Below are 16755 nucleotides of genomic sequence, written 5' to 3'. Positions count from 1 at the left end.
CTGGCCACTGAGAATACCCCATTAAATGAGGGAAGAGGCCTACAAGCAAGACGTCTAGAGTGGAAGGCTCCCCATGAACTCCACGCTAAGCTGTTAGGCAATGTTGTTTTTGAATGTRAAAACTTTWGAATTGTTAGTAATGCTTTATAGTAAACGTGGGTAAAAGTGTAGTCAATCCCATTAACAGTGAGTGACAAAGTGGTGTGGATTTAGCCTGGTCCATTTAGGGTAATTAAGACTTATAAAAACATGGTATCTGTCAAAGTTCAGTCAACACTCAGAATTCACGTTTTGATTAATACGCTCAACTAAAGAATGGTTAACAATATAACAGAAAAATAAACTACATATGTATTTAAAGTGCTTTCTTATTGGGTTTGAATTGCGGTTATTGTTGATGTATGGTACAGTACGCTACAACAAAGGCCTAGACCAGGCCATCAAAAACCTATTTACACCTAAATTGAGGTTAGGATGGCATTACAGTCACATGAAGTCCTGTAAAATGGGTTCACACAATAAAAAATGATTTCCAGCTGATTAATTGTATATTAAGTACACAAAGATGATCTATTTAGCATTTAAATTGTTCCACCAATAACGCAATCTAAATCTAGGGATAAATAATGAGATACAATAATAACTTAGATTATTATTATTATTTTAATTGTATTATTATTATTGTTGTTGTTATAACCCCCTTGCTATTGTTTGTTTTTGGGTCATTTGTGAATTCCAACTCTATATTGCAATAACCTGGCCAAGCAGAAACCTGAGCAGCACGGCGTCTGGCTCACAGATAACCTTTCATCACCATTTTCACTGCGTTTTCTGCGCTCTTGCTCGATACCCGCGGTGATGCAAAAGGGGATTTGGAATTAAATAGCTGGTGTCTGTAACGTGGTGGGGGATTTGACTAGCTTTCCCCGTCTTTATTCACCGCAGCGCTCTCTCTCTCTTTCCCGCAGCTCTTCGCTGCTCGGATCGTGGTCTGCCAGGGGCTGCAGAGCCGTGCCTGTCGACTCATTGAGAACCAAATGCGTGTGTGACAGACTCTCTACCTTCGCCATTTTAGCCCGGCTAAATCCTGACATGGTAAGTCCGACAACTTCCTTCATTCTTTTATGTTAGGGTATCCGAATCGAGGTGCTTGTGTATGTATCTCACGGGTTTAGTGGAAAAGGGCGTCATTGCCATTCGGTATCAACAGAGCCCTCGCGCGCGCCCGCCCTCTCTCTCTCCTCTCTTGCTTGAGACATGCAGATGCCATTCAGCAAGGGCTCTGTGTATTCTCAAATAAAGAATTTGGGCATCTTTCAAGTCGTCCCACCGAGCAGAAGAGGGAGATTTGTGTCGACATGACACATTTTAGTCGAGGTACATTCAGTTTATATATTACAACTGCAAAATGACCGTTTTGACTATTGATTTGCATACATTACATGCTGAATGAGAAATTGTTAGGCTATGTGAATAATTATTTTGGGGTTTTATATAAGCTATTATTATAATCATGTTAAGAGTCCTTGCATATTTCATGTGAACACTGTCCAATGTAACATAGTAACATATTATTCCAGCATTTTGACAAATTAAATAATATTTCCCTGCACATGTCTCTATTGGAATGCTGCTATGCTCCATGCATGCTGCCTAAATATCCTCCAATGATGCATTTACATAAAATGGGGCTAAAATAACAGAACAAATCACAGATAATCAGTATTTGATTCCAACTGGGGGAAAAAAGGTGTGTTAATATGACAATATCTTTACCAAACCCTGCAGAATTCCAGTGATGGCTCAAACCACTCAAACGTGGCCCAGTTTCTGAGGGGAGATGAAAAGGCCAGTACTGTCTTTGTGAGGAAGTGTTCATTCTGAGCGATTAGTTATTATTAGACTGGAAACTGCCTCTGAAGCAGTTGTTCACTAGTTGCCCTGGTAACAGTATGGAGGGAACCAAGGGCTCTTAAAGCTGTAGAAGACCCTATACTAATACACCACCACAGCCTTTGTGCTGTGTGGCCTAGATAGACGGAAGGGAAGAACGGATGGATGGATGAAGAGAGGGATGGAATACCATTCATTTACCCAAAATGTTCAGACAGATGAGACATTTACCCGTTTTAGATATGCATGTGGTTTTTATATGGCGGTTCCCAAATTTTTACATCAAAAGGAGGGGATGTGGATGAGAAAATGTGCACCTGCAAGCAATGGACAAGCTTGATTTGATAGGTCTTAGGAAAGCAAATAAGCACACCAGTCTTTCGCCCTGAGAATCTGCAGCTGTGCGTTTGATGTTCTGTATCTCTCTCTTCTCCCTCTCTCACACTCCCTCTGTCTTCCCCTCGTCCATCCTAGAGCTAAGATTATTCAGCCAGGGGGGATGATCTTGGAAGTGTGTGTTTGTTTGTGTGTGTGTGTGTGTGTGTGTGTGTGTGTGTGTGTGTGTGTGTGTGTGTGTGTGTGTGTGTGTGTGTGTGTGTGTTTTGTTATGTGTGTGTGTGTGTGTGTGTGTGTGTGTTTGTGCACCTCTGCAAGATGTTTACACATCATCACTTGCTATACACACACACAGAAGCAGTTGCTATCCTTATTACACACAGCTGCACATATGCATACTGACACACACACACACCACACACACACACACCACACACACACACACACACACACACACACACACACACACACACACACACACACACACACACACACACCCCACACACACACACACACACCACACCACACACACACTGTTTATTTGGCGTGTGCCTGTGCGATGGGCAGCAGTCGTAGTAGCATCATGTGTTAATAGCACTTCGCAAGTGATTTCTGCTTCTCCCTGGCCCGACACAGTGTATCCTCCCCCTCATTACTCCTTCTCATCTCTACCTCATTCATCCCCTCTCTACCTCTATTCATCCCCCTCTCTACCTGGTACTCGACAGGCTGTTTCACAGCAGTGTCGCATTCTGGGGGCTTTTAGATGCCCTAAAGAAGCATATTGTGGCAATTATATTCACCTGTTCTGGCCAGGAGAGAAGGGCACTCCTTTCCTCCCCTCCCCTCTCTTCCCCCCCCCCCCCCCCCTTCCTCTTTCTTCTCCCTCCCTCCTGCCATGCTAGTGGGTTTGTGAGACAACCATGGTATACTGAACAAGCTAATTATTCTGCAGCAACACTTGCCACATTCTGAATGGCGCAGCCCCCTCCTCTCCTCTGTCTGCAGCTAGCCTCATGCAGCCCCAGAATGACAAACACCCAGCCCCTCTCTCTCCTCTGTCGCAGCTAGCCTCATACAGCCCCAGAATGACAAAAAACACCAGCCCCTCTCTCTCTCCTCTGTCTGCAGCTAGCCTCATACAGCCCCAGAATGACAAACACCCAGCCTCTCTCCTCTCCTCTGTCTGCAGCTAGCCTCATACAGCCCCAGAATGACAAACACCCAGCCTCTCTCCTCTCCTCTGTTGCAGCTAGCCTCATACAGCGCCCAGAATGACAAACACCCAGCCTCTCTCCTCTCCCTCTGTCTGCAGCTAGCCTCATACAGCCCCAGAATGACAAACACCCAGCCTCTCTCCTCTCCTCTGTCTGCAGCTAGCCTCATACAGCCCCAGAATGACAAACACCCAGCCTCTCTCCTCTCCTCTCCTCTGTCTGCAGCTAGCCTCATACAGGCCCAGAATGACAAACACCCAGCCTCTCGCCTCTCCTCTGTCTGCAGCTAGCCTCATACAGCCCCAGAATGACAAACACCCAGCCTCACTCTCCTTCTCTACCCCTTTATCCCCTCTCCCTCTCCTCCTGCTTAGTCATTTTCCCACATCCTTTTCCTCTTGCTGCTTTCTCTGCCCTCTCTCTCCTCTCTTCTTCTCTCTTCCACATAGTAGGTCTCTGTCCCGCCCCTTTATCATCCACTCTCTTCATCTCTCCTCTCCTGTCTTCTGTAATGTTACCAGTTCAGTCAATCACTCAGCTGCAGGCTGTAGAAGGAAAGAGAGAGAGAGAGAAAATCACTGCAGTCTCAAACCTGACCCAGCAGGCTTGGTTTTTGGGAATGGATAATGATGTGGGTTGTGTGTGTGTGTGTGTGTGTGTGTTGTGTGTGTGTGTGTGTGTGTGGTGTGTGTGTGTGTGTGTGTGTGTGTGTGTGTGTGTGGTGTGTGTGTGTGTGAGGACAGACAACTCTTTGTTAGAATGTCTCATGGGTCTGTGAGTACGCAGTTCACACACCTACAGACCTGCCTTTGACCATGTAACCCATAGTAGGCCTCTAAAGTAAGACATAGATCAACTAACTCAACAGAACCACAGAACAGCTTTGTGTTTCCCATTATATCAGAGAGACTGTTCCTCATGCTGTAGACTCATTCATGGATTCATGTTCATTTAGAAGCTATCCTACTTGGGTTTGAGTCACATGCAGTCAGATACAGAGTTCAGTGAAAGGTCATAATCAAAGCCTGTTAGTCTGACTCAACAAACTAGACACACCCAGGCWAGGTATCATTGAACTACTGTTTCCATGGTGATTCCCAGAAAGTCTTGATGGTGTTGGATAGCTGTTAACACTATGATACTGTATGTATACCTGTATATCTGCATTGATACAGGACAGCAACCAACAAATCAAGATCACCATTTCGCCATTGTTGTCTTGAGAAACGTATATGCTCCCATTCTGAAGGCAGTTTTAGGTAAACTCTGGGATAATGTAGCTTCTTCCGGATGGGAAGTCTCTATCTGTCTCACTAGGCGATTGCACTGTACGCGATTCACATCCCACATCCCTGCTCTGCCATTAGTGGAGACAGAGAGGGCTGTAAGAGTTACTCGGTCTCAGCGGACATTGTTCCATTCGGCTGCACTCATAATCTTTTTCCTTCAGACAGAGAGAGAGAGGGGAACTCACCGCAGTGCAGATTAATCAAAGGATTTAATTAATTTGGCCCTCTAGCACACATCAAACCTGGAAACAAGACAGACTATAAACTCCAATTATCTTCTGCTTGAGGGTGGAATGCACCACCATAGAATAGACGCCCCCATCCCTGTCATAAGACTGGAGCTCTCCCTTCCACCTGCATCTCACCTCTAGCTACCCCAACACCACCTCAACCCCCCTGCACGGCGACCCTCCATCCCTATCCATTCCCATCAGACCCATTCACCTACATCCACCCCCCAACACCACCTCAACCCCCCCTGCACGGCGACCCTCCATCCCTATCCATTCCCATCAGACCCATTCACCTACATCCACCCCCCAACACCACCTCTAGGAAACCTTAGCCTTAGCCCTTAGAACATGTTTCCTTTTGGAACACAGTAAGTGGACTAAGCAGACTTCATTAAGCAACACTCCTGAACATGGGCTTCTTGAACATCCTCTAGTCTACAGGTCACAACCACATGTTGTATTTGGCTCGCTGTTAGTACTGCTGTGTAGAGCACATAATGGTATATTGAGGAACGCAGTCAACACCCACGTCTGGCCCGCGTTGGGAGAGTGGCATGCCAGTGCCCAGGATGACATGCATGGGAGCCTGCAGGCTGCACTGCTCCCTCAGATAGATACACTGTCTGCCAGCTAGATGCTTTCACGCTGTTCAGGCCACAGCAGGGAACACTCGTCAGTCAGTGCTGCTAAGCATGTATGAGTCAAGTCTGGGAATTGTGTCCGAAATACACACACAGACACACACACCAGTGAGATGCATAAAGCAGCCACAGGGTCAGTGGGTTGCTGCAGCCTTCCTTCCCTGACTGCTTCTGCTGCCACGCTACCGTACCGAAATCCTGCATCACCATGGCAACTAAGATAATGGCTGCTGCGGGAACATGGAGACGGCAATCTGTTGTTGTCGATGCTTTTACAGGAGGAGGTTTCAATTATCTTGCTGTGTTTCATGGTAGAACGTTTGAATCTGGCTGAATCAGACTACACATCTGACAATATAATCTGTCAAAATGTGCTTCATGGCCTTCAGCTAAGAATCTGTGTGGTGATTAACCTTGGAGTCACCTTGCTCTCCATATCCAGCCAAGGCCCAAACAGCAGCCTGTCTGCCAGCCTCTCTCCAGCTCCCTGCTCTTTTTATCAGATACCAGATATACTTACCTCTGTACACGGCACTGCTCATGTCTGTGTGTGTGGTTGTTTTAGCTTTGCAGTCATGAACCAGGAGAGTGGAAGAAAGAATCTGCTTCAAAAAGGAGAAGAAGACAGCTTCTTTACAGTTCTAACAGTCTGTGTGTTGACTGTATGTGTGTCTCCTGCAGAACATGGATAAAATGCAGCTTCCCTCTGTGACGCTGATGGTGGGCTGTGGAGTCTCCTCTCTCACCTTGCTGCTCCTCATCATCATCTATGTGTCGGTCTGGAGGTGAGAACACATTGACTCTGGTCTTTTGTTTCTAGTGGTATCTGAGTAGTTACTATGCCCAGCTGACCTGTATTAGGCTGGTTTGGTTACACATCCACCATAGTTGCTTGAACCGTGCTGGAAAGGACAAAGTGGACTAAATCTGAGCCAGCATAGTGCGGTTCAGGTTGGCTTGATAGTGTAAAAAGGCTAGAGCTTTTGAACCGTTTAAGTGAAGGAAGTATGGGTGTAGTTGTTGATTGTTGACGGTCAATTGGGAAGGTGTGGACCCCTCAACATGTTGTCTCTCCTCAGGTACATTCGCTCCGAGCGCTCTGTCATCCTCATCAACTTCTGCCTCTCCATCATCTCCTCCAACGCCCTCATCCTCATTGGTCAGACACAGACACGGAACAAGGTAAGAGCCAATGAACAAGCTGTATCTTACCACGTACTCTCTCAAGGTCTTGTAAAGATGCTTTACTCACATCTCTCCATCTCTTCTTCTCTTCCCTGTTCCCTTTCAACCCCCCTCCTTCTCTCCTTCTTTCTCCCCCTCTTGTTCTCTTTCTCCCTCACTCTCTGTCCCTCTCTTACTATCTTGTGTTCTCTCCCTCTCTCAGGTGATCTGCACYCTGGTCGCTGCTTTCCTGCATTTCTTCTTCCTGTCGTCGTTCTGTTGGGTTCTGACAGAGGCGTGGCAGTCGTACATGGCCGTGACTGGCCGGCTGAGGAACCGCATCATCCGCAAGCGATTCCTGTGTCTGGGCTGGGGTGAGGATGCTGGGGGCAGGGGGGGGCAGTTTTATCTGTTTGTCTGTCTGTCCATCTGTGTGTCCGTCCCATCCCTACCCAGTACTGACCCTTCCCCCTCCTCCTCCTTAGGTCTACCTGCTCTGGTTGTGGCAGTCTCTGTGGGTTTCACCAAAGCTAAGGGATATGGCACCGTCAACTAGTGAGTCTGCTATCCCTGATATTGTTGCTGTGTGTCTCCCTTTGTCTAGACAAATGTACTTTTGTCTCTCTCTCTCTCTCTCTCTCTCTCTCTCTCTCTCTCTCTCTGTATCTTCCTTTCATTATACCTGTATACCTCCAGAACTCTCTTCTTCTAAACCTTTCCATATTGGATTAGCTAACTGTTTAAAGAGCATTTAAGACATGTGATACAGAATCCTTATGCGTGGGGGTTGTATTTGTGTGAACTGAGTGCTGGTATCTGACTTGACCTCTCCCTCTCCTCGCTCTACCCCTCCCTCCTTTTCTCTCTTTCTTACACCATCTTTTTTCTCTTCGTGTATCTATTTTTCTCCATCCTTTTTTTCTCATGCCATCTTTCTTTCTTTTCATCTGTCTTTCTCCTTCCTTCTCACCTGATCTGGGTGTCACCCCCCATCCTGCCTTTTCCTTTCCTCCTCCTCCCTCTCTTCCTCTTTCTCTCTCAGCTGCTGGCTGTCTCTGGAAGGTGGTCTGCTTTATGCGTTCGTGGGACCGGCTGCCGCTGTAGTTTTGGTACTTCCTATCTCTCTGTCTCAGCCTCAATTTGTCTGAGAAACCTTTGTTGCTTTACTGATCTGAGATGAACATTTAGCCACAGAAATAAGTTAGATACTGTAACACTTATCTTGCCCTAAACATAAACTTACCATTTTGGCTTAATGCAGTCAACATACTACATACTGCTATTGGTTATAGCCAGTCAATAGATTGTACATTATCTTAACTAACATCTTCATCAACCATGTATAGTCATCAACGGACCCTATGTGCAAYATTGCTACCACTTGTCTAACTACATGTTATTACCTTGACTTAGCAGTTACAACTTTATATACACTGCCGTTCAAAAGTTTGGGGTCACTTAGAAATGTCCTTGTTTTTGAAAGAAAAGCAAATTTTTTGTCCATTAAAATAACATCAAATTGATCAGAAGTACAATGTAGACATTTTACAAATGCTGATGCTCCAGAAACTCAACTAGTCTAAAAAAAGGCCCGTTTTATTGCTTCTTTAATCAGGACGACAGTTTTCAGCTGTGCTAACATAATTGCAAAAGGGTTTTCTAATGATCAATTAGCCTTTTAAAATGATAAACTTGGATTGTTAACACAACGTGCCATTGGAACACAGGAGTGATGGTTGTTGATAATGGGCCTCTGTACGCCTATGTAGATATTCCATAAAAATTCTGCCGTTTCTAGCTACAATAGTCATTTACAACATTAACAATGTCTACACTGCATTTCTGATCAATTTGATGTTATTTTAATGCACAAAAAATTTGCTTTTCTTTCAAGAACAAGGAAATCTCTAAGTGACCCCAAACTTTTGAACTGTAGTGTATATACTGTAGGTTTGATATGTAAAGCTATTCTCTTTATGTGTGGGACTGACATAATTCACATGCATGCATCATACTCATTTCTGTAGTCCCATGTCAGACTGACAGAGTGGTTGTAGCTATATGGTCTGAATGACTAAGAGTTTTACTCTGTATCTGGCTGCTTTGTTCACATCTCTCTTTTCTCTCTGACAGGTTAACATGGTTATCGGGATTCTCGTATTTAACAAACTGGTGTCCCAAAGGACGGCCATTACTGATATGAAACTGAAGGAGAGGGCAGGGTATGCCTTATCCCACCACCACATCCATCTCCACTGGTCCACCAATAACCAGCCTGGGGGCATAAGCTTGGGGGTGGGCTAGCGGATGCCATTGGCTCTCACGTTTAGAACGCAGGAGCTAAAAGATGAGTCAGATGAGGAAATTGATAAGAGTTATTTTTTTTGGGAAGACAGAATTTAGAAACGCGGAGATAACAGTTGGGAATAGGAGCACAGACAAAAGGAGAGAGGGAGAGAGAAGAAAGATAGAGAGCGGAGGAGAAATATAGTGAGAGCAGAGAGAGAAGAGAGAGGTTAGGAAGATATAGTGAGAGCAGAGAGAGAGAGAGAGGGAGGAGAGATATAGTGAGAGCAGAGAGAGAGAGAGAGGTAGGAGAGATATAGTGAGAGCAGAGAGAGAGAGAGAGGGAGAGAGATAAGTGAGAGCAGAGAAAGGAGAGAAGGGAGGAGAGAATATATTGAGAGCAGAGAGAGAAGGGAGGAGGAGAGATATAGTGAGAGGCAGAGAGAGAGAGAGGAGGGAGTGATATATTGAGAGCAAGAGGGAGAGGGAGGGAGGAGAGATATATTTGAGAGCAGAGAGAGAGAGAGGGAGGAGAGACATTTAGTAGAGCAGAGAGAGAGAGAGAGAGAGGGAGGAGTGATCTATGAGAGCAGAAGAGAGGGAGGGGAGAGAATACATTAGAGAGCAGAGAAGAGAGAGGGAGGAGAGATATATTGAGAGCAGAGAGAGAGAGATGTGAGATATTTTGAGAGCAGAGAGAGAGGGAGGGGAGATATAGCGAGAGCAGAGAGAGAGAGAGAGAGAGAGGTGAGAGTGGGGAAATAAAAAGGAGCAGATATTGAAAGGAATATGTGGATGTTTTTATAAGACAGACAGTGATCACTGATTGGAAGATTTGTAGAGGATGGGGTCTGACAGAGAGGGATAGAAGAAGAGAGGAGCCAGGGAGGGTGGGGAGGGAGGGAGATATAAGAAAAGGGAAGATTGGAGTGGTTATCGGACACTCTCATTAAGAAACAAGATGGCGCATCAGTGCTCATCTCATGGCTATCATATTGGTTTCATTATACTCTGCCATTTACTGTATGTTGCTTTTACACATTCACTCAGCTTCTCTTCATTTGCAGGTGTTGCTATATAATGTACATTTCTGTATATCCATCTTTCTCTTTTTTTTGTTTCGTTGATTGTTTTATAGGGAAGGGGAGCAGGGGCCCTATGGGTATAGAGTAGAGACCTCAGAGATCACTCAAAGCACACGAGAATGTCATGGGTTTGATTTATTGTACACCGCTAATGCTGTCTCTATGTCCATAGAAATTGGTTTATTTTCTGTTGTGTTTGTTAAAAGGCTACTCACTATAGTATGAAACATAGTCCATCTGATACATCTGTTTTGTTGGAGGTGGGGTTTTACTACAGCCATACTACAGCCAAGTTCCTGAGACAGGATGGAAGGTTTTCAACCTTCTTCAACCATGTTTACTTGTCTTAAAGGCTTTGTTTATACTTACTACTGCTACTTAATACAGGCGGTAGCATGTGCAGTTCAATACTGGCCAACGTTGTGAGAGGTCATGACCTTTAGTCCCTATATAACCCCAGGGTTGACCTTTGACCTCTTGGTGACCCCTGCTCCCCCCTTCTCGCAGGCTGCTGTTCTGTGCCCTCATTGGCCATCGTTAGTACATCCAACTGTATTGTTGTTTATTTATGTATTTATTTTCTCTGAACAACATGTTTGCCTCTCTCTGCAATGATCTATTCTTGAACTGTACAAGTTTGTTTTTTGCTGTCTGAAACGTTCTCTTTGAGTTTGCACAGAATCCCCCCTCTCTCTCACTCAGGGCTCCTCCTCTCCAATCAGGAACACCTCAATCTCAGCTCCCCCTTTCCACCTCGTCACTGATTCGGTAAAACATCTTCCCCTCCCACTGTTGTTGATTTGTATTGGCTATCAGCCCTGCTCATGGCCCGCCCACTAAATCTCCTCCCCCTGGCAGTAGCGCTCTCTGATTGGCTTAATATCCTCTCCTTACACTCTGATTGGCTTAATACCCCCTCCTCKCACTCCCCTACTAGAATAATTTTAGAATCTCTTTCCCTGCTGTCAATATCCCAGCTTCCATCTAAAACCAGCTAGACAAGCACTAGATGTATAGAATAACTATAAACATAAACTGCAGTGCAAAATCTAGAACACGGTTGTGATACATAGTTCTGTTCAAAGTAGTCACATTACTAAGATACAGAATGAATACTGACAGAAGTATAGGACATGGCACAGAGTAGTATATGACAGGGTGTGTGTATGTTCGTGTGTGTTTAGATGTGTGAGTCTGTGCTTTGGCCTGTGTGTTTGTGAGCATTTGATTACACAGTGGGTACTGGGGGGTTGTTTAAGGGTTGTTTTACACCGATGTTACGCAGCAGACCACTGGGCMATCAGTGATGCCTGGACCGAGGGGAGAGGGGGCAGAGGTGGCACCAGAAGACTGGATACACAACACAGTAGGATACAATGGTATTCTCTGATATTATACTCACTGTTTGTGCCCCCTCTGCTCCCTCACAGCCTTCTCAAGGATCAGATTAAGCATACGTGGACTGAGGGGTGGAGGGACTGTGGGGAGGGGGGAGGGGGCAGGGTGGCACTGCAGAGTGGATACGTGGAAAACCGAAGGGTGTTAGTCTCTTTGCCCCTCGCATGCCTTTCAATACCTAACATGTTTAATCAAGATAATTAATGATRYCTAGATGYTGCGCCTAATGAGGCACGGCGTACTGTGGCTCCGCTCTCTCATATCTCAGAGATTTAATTGTACCCTCGCTGTCTGGCGAGGCTCTCTCTCTTTCCTCCACCCCTAAAATTAGAGGCTAATTGGATGGGAAAATGGAAACAGACAGGAGAGTAGAGGACAAGACAGGAGAGAAGAGGAAAGGCCAACTGTAAAGCCATCCAGGCAGAGCTGGRGGGGTGTACTGTTTCCTCGTTCCTCATTCCAGGAAGTGTTAGCACTGTGTTAGRAGGTTGCTGTTCAGTTACTTTAAACCTAGTTGTCACTATACAGACTGGCTCCTCCCAGACTCACTGGAAAAAAAGTGGCAATTGTTACAGAGTGGACGATCCAAGTGAAAGAAATACCAGTAAACTGGSTAAGCTTTGTACCCTTGTTTGTTGACTGGGAACCACAGGATATCACCTATCTAATCTCTTCTACCCATGTTGAGACAGAACAATGAAGTGAGCATTTAMCTGAAGAGTATTGCTTGTTTGATTGAAGAGCTGGATTTGATTTGAGCAGGTCTATGTGTCCCTGTGGATATGGGTGTTTCCTGCTCAGCTTCATTCTCTCTCACTGAACTCTCTCTGTCATCTACAGATCATAAAGACAAGGGAAATGGTGTTGTATTTCAAAAGCTACTGATTGCTTTTTAATATCACAGCCTGTGGCAGAAAGGGGGGGGGGGGGTACTGGTTGTATTGCCCTTTTACTTGAAATGGAATTTCTTATAATGTGATTTTTAATCCATCTGTCCAGCAGCTATACGGAATCAATGGTTTAATTGTTGTTTTGCGAGCGGCCATTTTGTGACACTGTTCTTCTCGAACTCTGTTTCTTCTAGATGTGTGTTTCTTGTGGGAGTATTTTAATATAATGAAGCAGCTTTCAAGCCATTGTGTTGAAGTATGGATGGACAGTTTATTGTTGCATCACGTCCTGATAGTGATCTCAGTAATCACATACCCTCTCGTGTATTATTGCCCTATTATTTCTCAGACAGTATGTCATCCATGATGAAGAGGCATTGTAGAGATTGTACTGTGTCTCTTACTTCCAGCCAGGCATCCAGGCAGAGAGAGGCAGGCCACAGCCACACTGGGCTTTGTGATGTGATGAGAGGAGATTAGATGACAGCACAGACACTGGAGAAGTGGGGTGACACAGAAATAGACTGCTAGATGGGAACTGTGATGATTTTCTACAGTATTCGTAGATTACAGTACCAGTGGAGAAACAGCTTCTCAGGAAATCTTTAGAATTCATTGTCTATCCTTTGTGTTGTTTTAATACAGCCATGCAGAAACACACACTCAACGTACACACATTCACAGATATACACCTGGTAATGAACACACATAAACACACTGTTAATTGGTTAATTGGAGATTTAGGCTAAGAGGCCTGTCACGACTCACTACTTTGAGTTCATAGTTCATTGTTTGTGCGTGCGTGTGTTTGAGTGTTTGTGTGTGTATGTGGGTGCTTGCATGTGTGTACATGCCTACATGAGTGTGTGTGTGCATGTGTGTGTGCGTGTGTGTGCGTGAGAGCCTTAGCAGGGTGTTCAGTAATGCCTGTATAAAGTAATCAGTCTGACCAGTGAGGCGTAGGGAGAAATAACCAGGGGTGAAAATATTCACAGCAATTACATTTAGGAAGCTAAATAAACAACGCAATTGAGACGCAAAGCATCAATTGGCACATGAAGTGTCTCTAATTAGACATTTGCTTTATTCATTTATAAGAATACCATCATTATTTAGTTGAATGCACGTAAATGAAGGATTCAACAATAAGATGAAGAAGGGAAATATAATGTGTATTTTTGCCAGTGTACATAAGAATTGGACCTGCACAAGTTACAGATGTATCTCTCTTTTTACATGTTGTTCATTTAGCAGACACTTATCCAGAGTGACGTACAGGAGCGATTAGGGTTAAGTGCCTTGCTCAAGGGCACATTGGCAGATTTCACCTAGTCAGCTCAGGGATTCGAACCAGCAACCTTTCGGTTACTGGCCCAACCTCTGAACCGCTAGGCTACCTTAAAACCACTTATGAATCATGTTTTGAATCACTAGTTTGAGCTACATCATTTGCAACAGTGTCACYGCACTTTTCTACACAGGCTCAAGATGATTAGAATAATGTCGGAATGCAATAGTGCCTTTGTTGACTTGATTATCCCACCTACATCTGTGGTGGTTAGGATCCCCTATACGTTTGTTGTGTTCACATAGTAGGAGCAGTGATAAATCATTGAGGAATAAATCAGCCCTTAGTGACATATCCACCCATGTGGTTGTGTATCTTGTCCGGCTCAGCCCCCACACATGCCCCTTAGCCCTGAGAGAGAGAGAGAGAGAGAGAGAGAGAGAGAGTGAGATAGAGTGAGAGGGAACTGTGACTCACTCTGAGTGTAAGTGTGTGTTGTGTGTGTATGTGTGCGTTTGTATCTGTGTGTATTATGTTACAGCGTGTGTTAATTTGACTACTTTGCAGTCAGATGACAGTACCACTGTACAATATGACGCTCAAATGTGCCAAGTGCGGAGTTATCTCGTCGGCTGACGTTTCTACCACAGCTACCAGTAACGCCATGTTAGTCCTGCTAATTATTTACCCACATATTCTATACTGCTTTCTTTACCTCTGTTTCCTTTACCTTGATATGCCTCCTCTACTTCCTCCTCCTCTTGTTTTTATCTTTTGGTTTTCCCCCCTTTGTTCCTCTCTTCCCCTGTACCCCTCGTGAGAATCATTGGGAATTGTTCTCCAGTGCTGTTCTTGTAAGAATGGTGTGTGTGGTGTGTGTGTGTGTGTGTGTGTGTGGTGTGGTGTTGTGTGTGTGTGTGTGTGTGTGTGTGTGTGTGTGTGTGTGGTGTGTGTGTGTGTGTGTGTGTGTGTGTGTGTGTGGTGTGTGTGTGGTGTGTGTGTGTGTGTGTGTGTTGTGTGTGTGTGTGTGGTGTGTGTGTGTGTGTGTGTGAAAGCACAGACAGCAGAAAAGCAGCTTTAATATAGACCAGAGTAAAAGTGCAAGGCTCAGTGGCTTTCAGCTATGTAATGCCCCAGGCTATGGAGGATACAGTACTCTACATCTGTATCCGCATGGAGGAGGTTTTCACGGGCAGTGCACTTGACTTATCAATTAGTGTGCGTGTGTGTGTGTGTGTGGCATGTGCGTGTGTGTGGTGTGTGCGTGTGTGCGTCGAGCCTGACCGTGTGTAGTTATATTTTATGTAATGTGTTTTTCAGTGGGGTAGTCTGAATGCTTGGATCTGTTTTAAACAACACCTAGAACCTTTCATTCAATCAACTCAGGACAGAGTTAACAAGTGGACATGGAAACAAAGACTCTGAAGAGGTGAGGAGTTAGGGAAAGAATACACATGTGTAAAGGAGAGAGAGAGAGAGACATTGTAGAACATATGGACCAGAAGACAAGTCCCACTTAATCACACCTCTCCCTCGCTCTTGCGTTTGTCTTTATGTTATGTTCTTTGCTTCATTTCACTTTTGTTCTCCTTTACTCACCTCAGCTCCTCCTTTTCCTGTTGCTCTTGGTCTCATATTGTATTGACACATCTAACAACAGCATATTGATAGTGAGTTATGGAACATATATTTCATTGATTATGGTGTATGTTTTTTGTGTGTGATATTAGCATATATTATGGTAGCTACTGTAAGTATATGTAAACATCAGCTATTACCTATACTCTTTATAGGTTTATTATACTGTACATAATGCCAATCATTTCAACAACGAGGGCAACAGCAGTACATAGATGCCTTTTTTAGGAGTAGATATGTATGTTTACATTGACATCTTCTATTGTAATTAGAAAGTTACATGTAGTTTTTAGTATCATTGAATCCCATTTCAAACAAGTAAATCATTGAAAATCGTATAATATTAAATCTAAACATTGTTTCTTCGGAGTAGTCTTTCCTTCTTGTGTATCTTCTACTGACTGTAGACTGACCCTGGCTGCTGTTCCTCCCCATCCTCCAGGGCGTCGCTGTGGAGCTCCTGGTGTTCTGCCTCTCCTGGCCCTCACCTGGATGTCTGCTGTCTGGCCATCACCGACCGACGCTCCTCCCTCTTCCAGATCCTGTTCGCTGTGTTTGATTCGCTGGAAGGCTTCGTCATCGTCATGGTGCATTGCATCCTGCGCAGAGAGGTACATCATTCTTCACCCTGTTGTCACTCTGACACATTTCACCTTGATGATACTCTGTCTCCTACTCTTTTTTTATTCATTATTATTAAAAAATGATTGGTGGTTGTGCTCTGTGCTCCACTAGGAGCTAAAAGGGAAAAGTTGATTAAGTAAACTAAGTCAGGTTTGTTTTGAGGGTGATGTGGAGGGAGGAGGATGACAGAGAAAGAATCTGACTGTAAAATTGAAAGGCATGACCTCTGTGTTTATTATGGTGTACTGTAGGTTCAAGAGGCAGTGAAGTGTCGGGTAGTGGACCGCCAGGAGGACGGGAATGGAGACTCAGGGGGATCTTTCCAGAACGGACACGCTCAGCTTATGGTAGTACCACTGGAACGTTATTCTTCATCTAAAACCATGTCTAATATACTTGATATGTATTACATGTTCTTTGTTAACAGGTTTTTCTATACATTTCTTTCTTCATTAGACTGATTTCGAGAAAGACTCGACATGGCTTGCAGAGGAGGTAAGAGTACCGGCAAAAAAAAGAGTGAGTTTATGCAGTTGTGTCCGTCTGTCTGTCCTGTCGTCTGTCCTGTCTGTCGTCTGTCGCTGTCTGGTCTGTGCTTGGTCTTCCTGTCTGGCTGTCTGGTTCTGGTCCTGTCTGATCTGCTGCTTCTGTCTGTCTGTCTGTCTGTCTGTCTGTCTGTCTGTCTGTCTGACCCTATACATCTCTCTCTATGCATGTGGATTTTTCTTTGCGTTCTGTCATTCAAAAGTTACACTTGCTTTGCCCTCTCTGCT

General features: G+C 44.7%; 1 protein-coding gene across 1 annotated transcript in view; it reads left to right on the top strand.

The window, feature by feature from the left end:
- Positions 1-16501, top strand: part of LOC112074757 (adhesion G protein-coupled receptor B1-like) — a gene marked incomplete at its 3' end in the record, with an annotated part of 74032 nt that extends 57531 nt beyond the window's left edge. The window contains 14 exon segments of the mRNA XM_024141866.2: positions 969-1095; positions 6291-6394; positions 6689-6791; positions 6997-7147; positions 7259-7328; positions 7816-7882; positions 8907-8995; positions 14288-14386; positions 15801-15821; positions 15823-15857; positions 15860-15969; positions 16234-16329; positions 16439-16454; positions 16457-16501. Coding sequence (XP_023997634.2) covers positions 969-1095; positions 6291-6394; positions 6689-6791; positions 6997-7147; positions 7259-7328; positions 7816-7882; positions 8907-8995; positions 14288-14386; positions 15801-15821; positions 15823-15857; positions 15860-15969; positions 16234-16329; positions 16439-16454; positions 16457-16501 — 1133 coding nt within the window.
- Between the last annotated feature and the right edge of the window lie 254 nt (positions 16502-16755).

This window comes from Salvelinus sp. IW2-2015, unplaced genomic scaffold (assembly GCF_002910315.2).
Source record: "Salvelinus sp. IW2-2015 unplaced genomic scaffold, ASM291031v2 Un_scaffold2801, whole genome shotgun sequence".
NCBI classification, from domain to species: domain Eukaryota; kingdom Metazoa; phylum Chordata; class Actinopteri; order Salmoniformes; family Salmonidae; genus Salvelinus; species Salvelinus sp. IW2-2015.
This window is presented reverse-complemented; position numbering and strand designations above follow the sequence as displayed.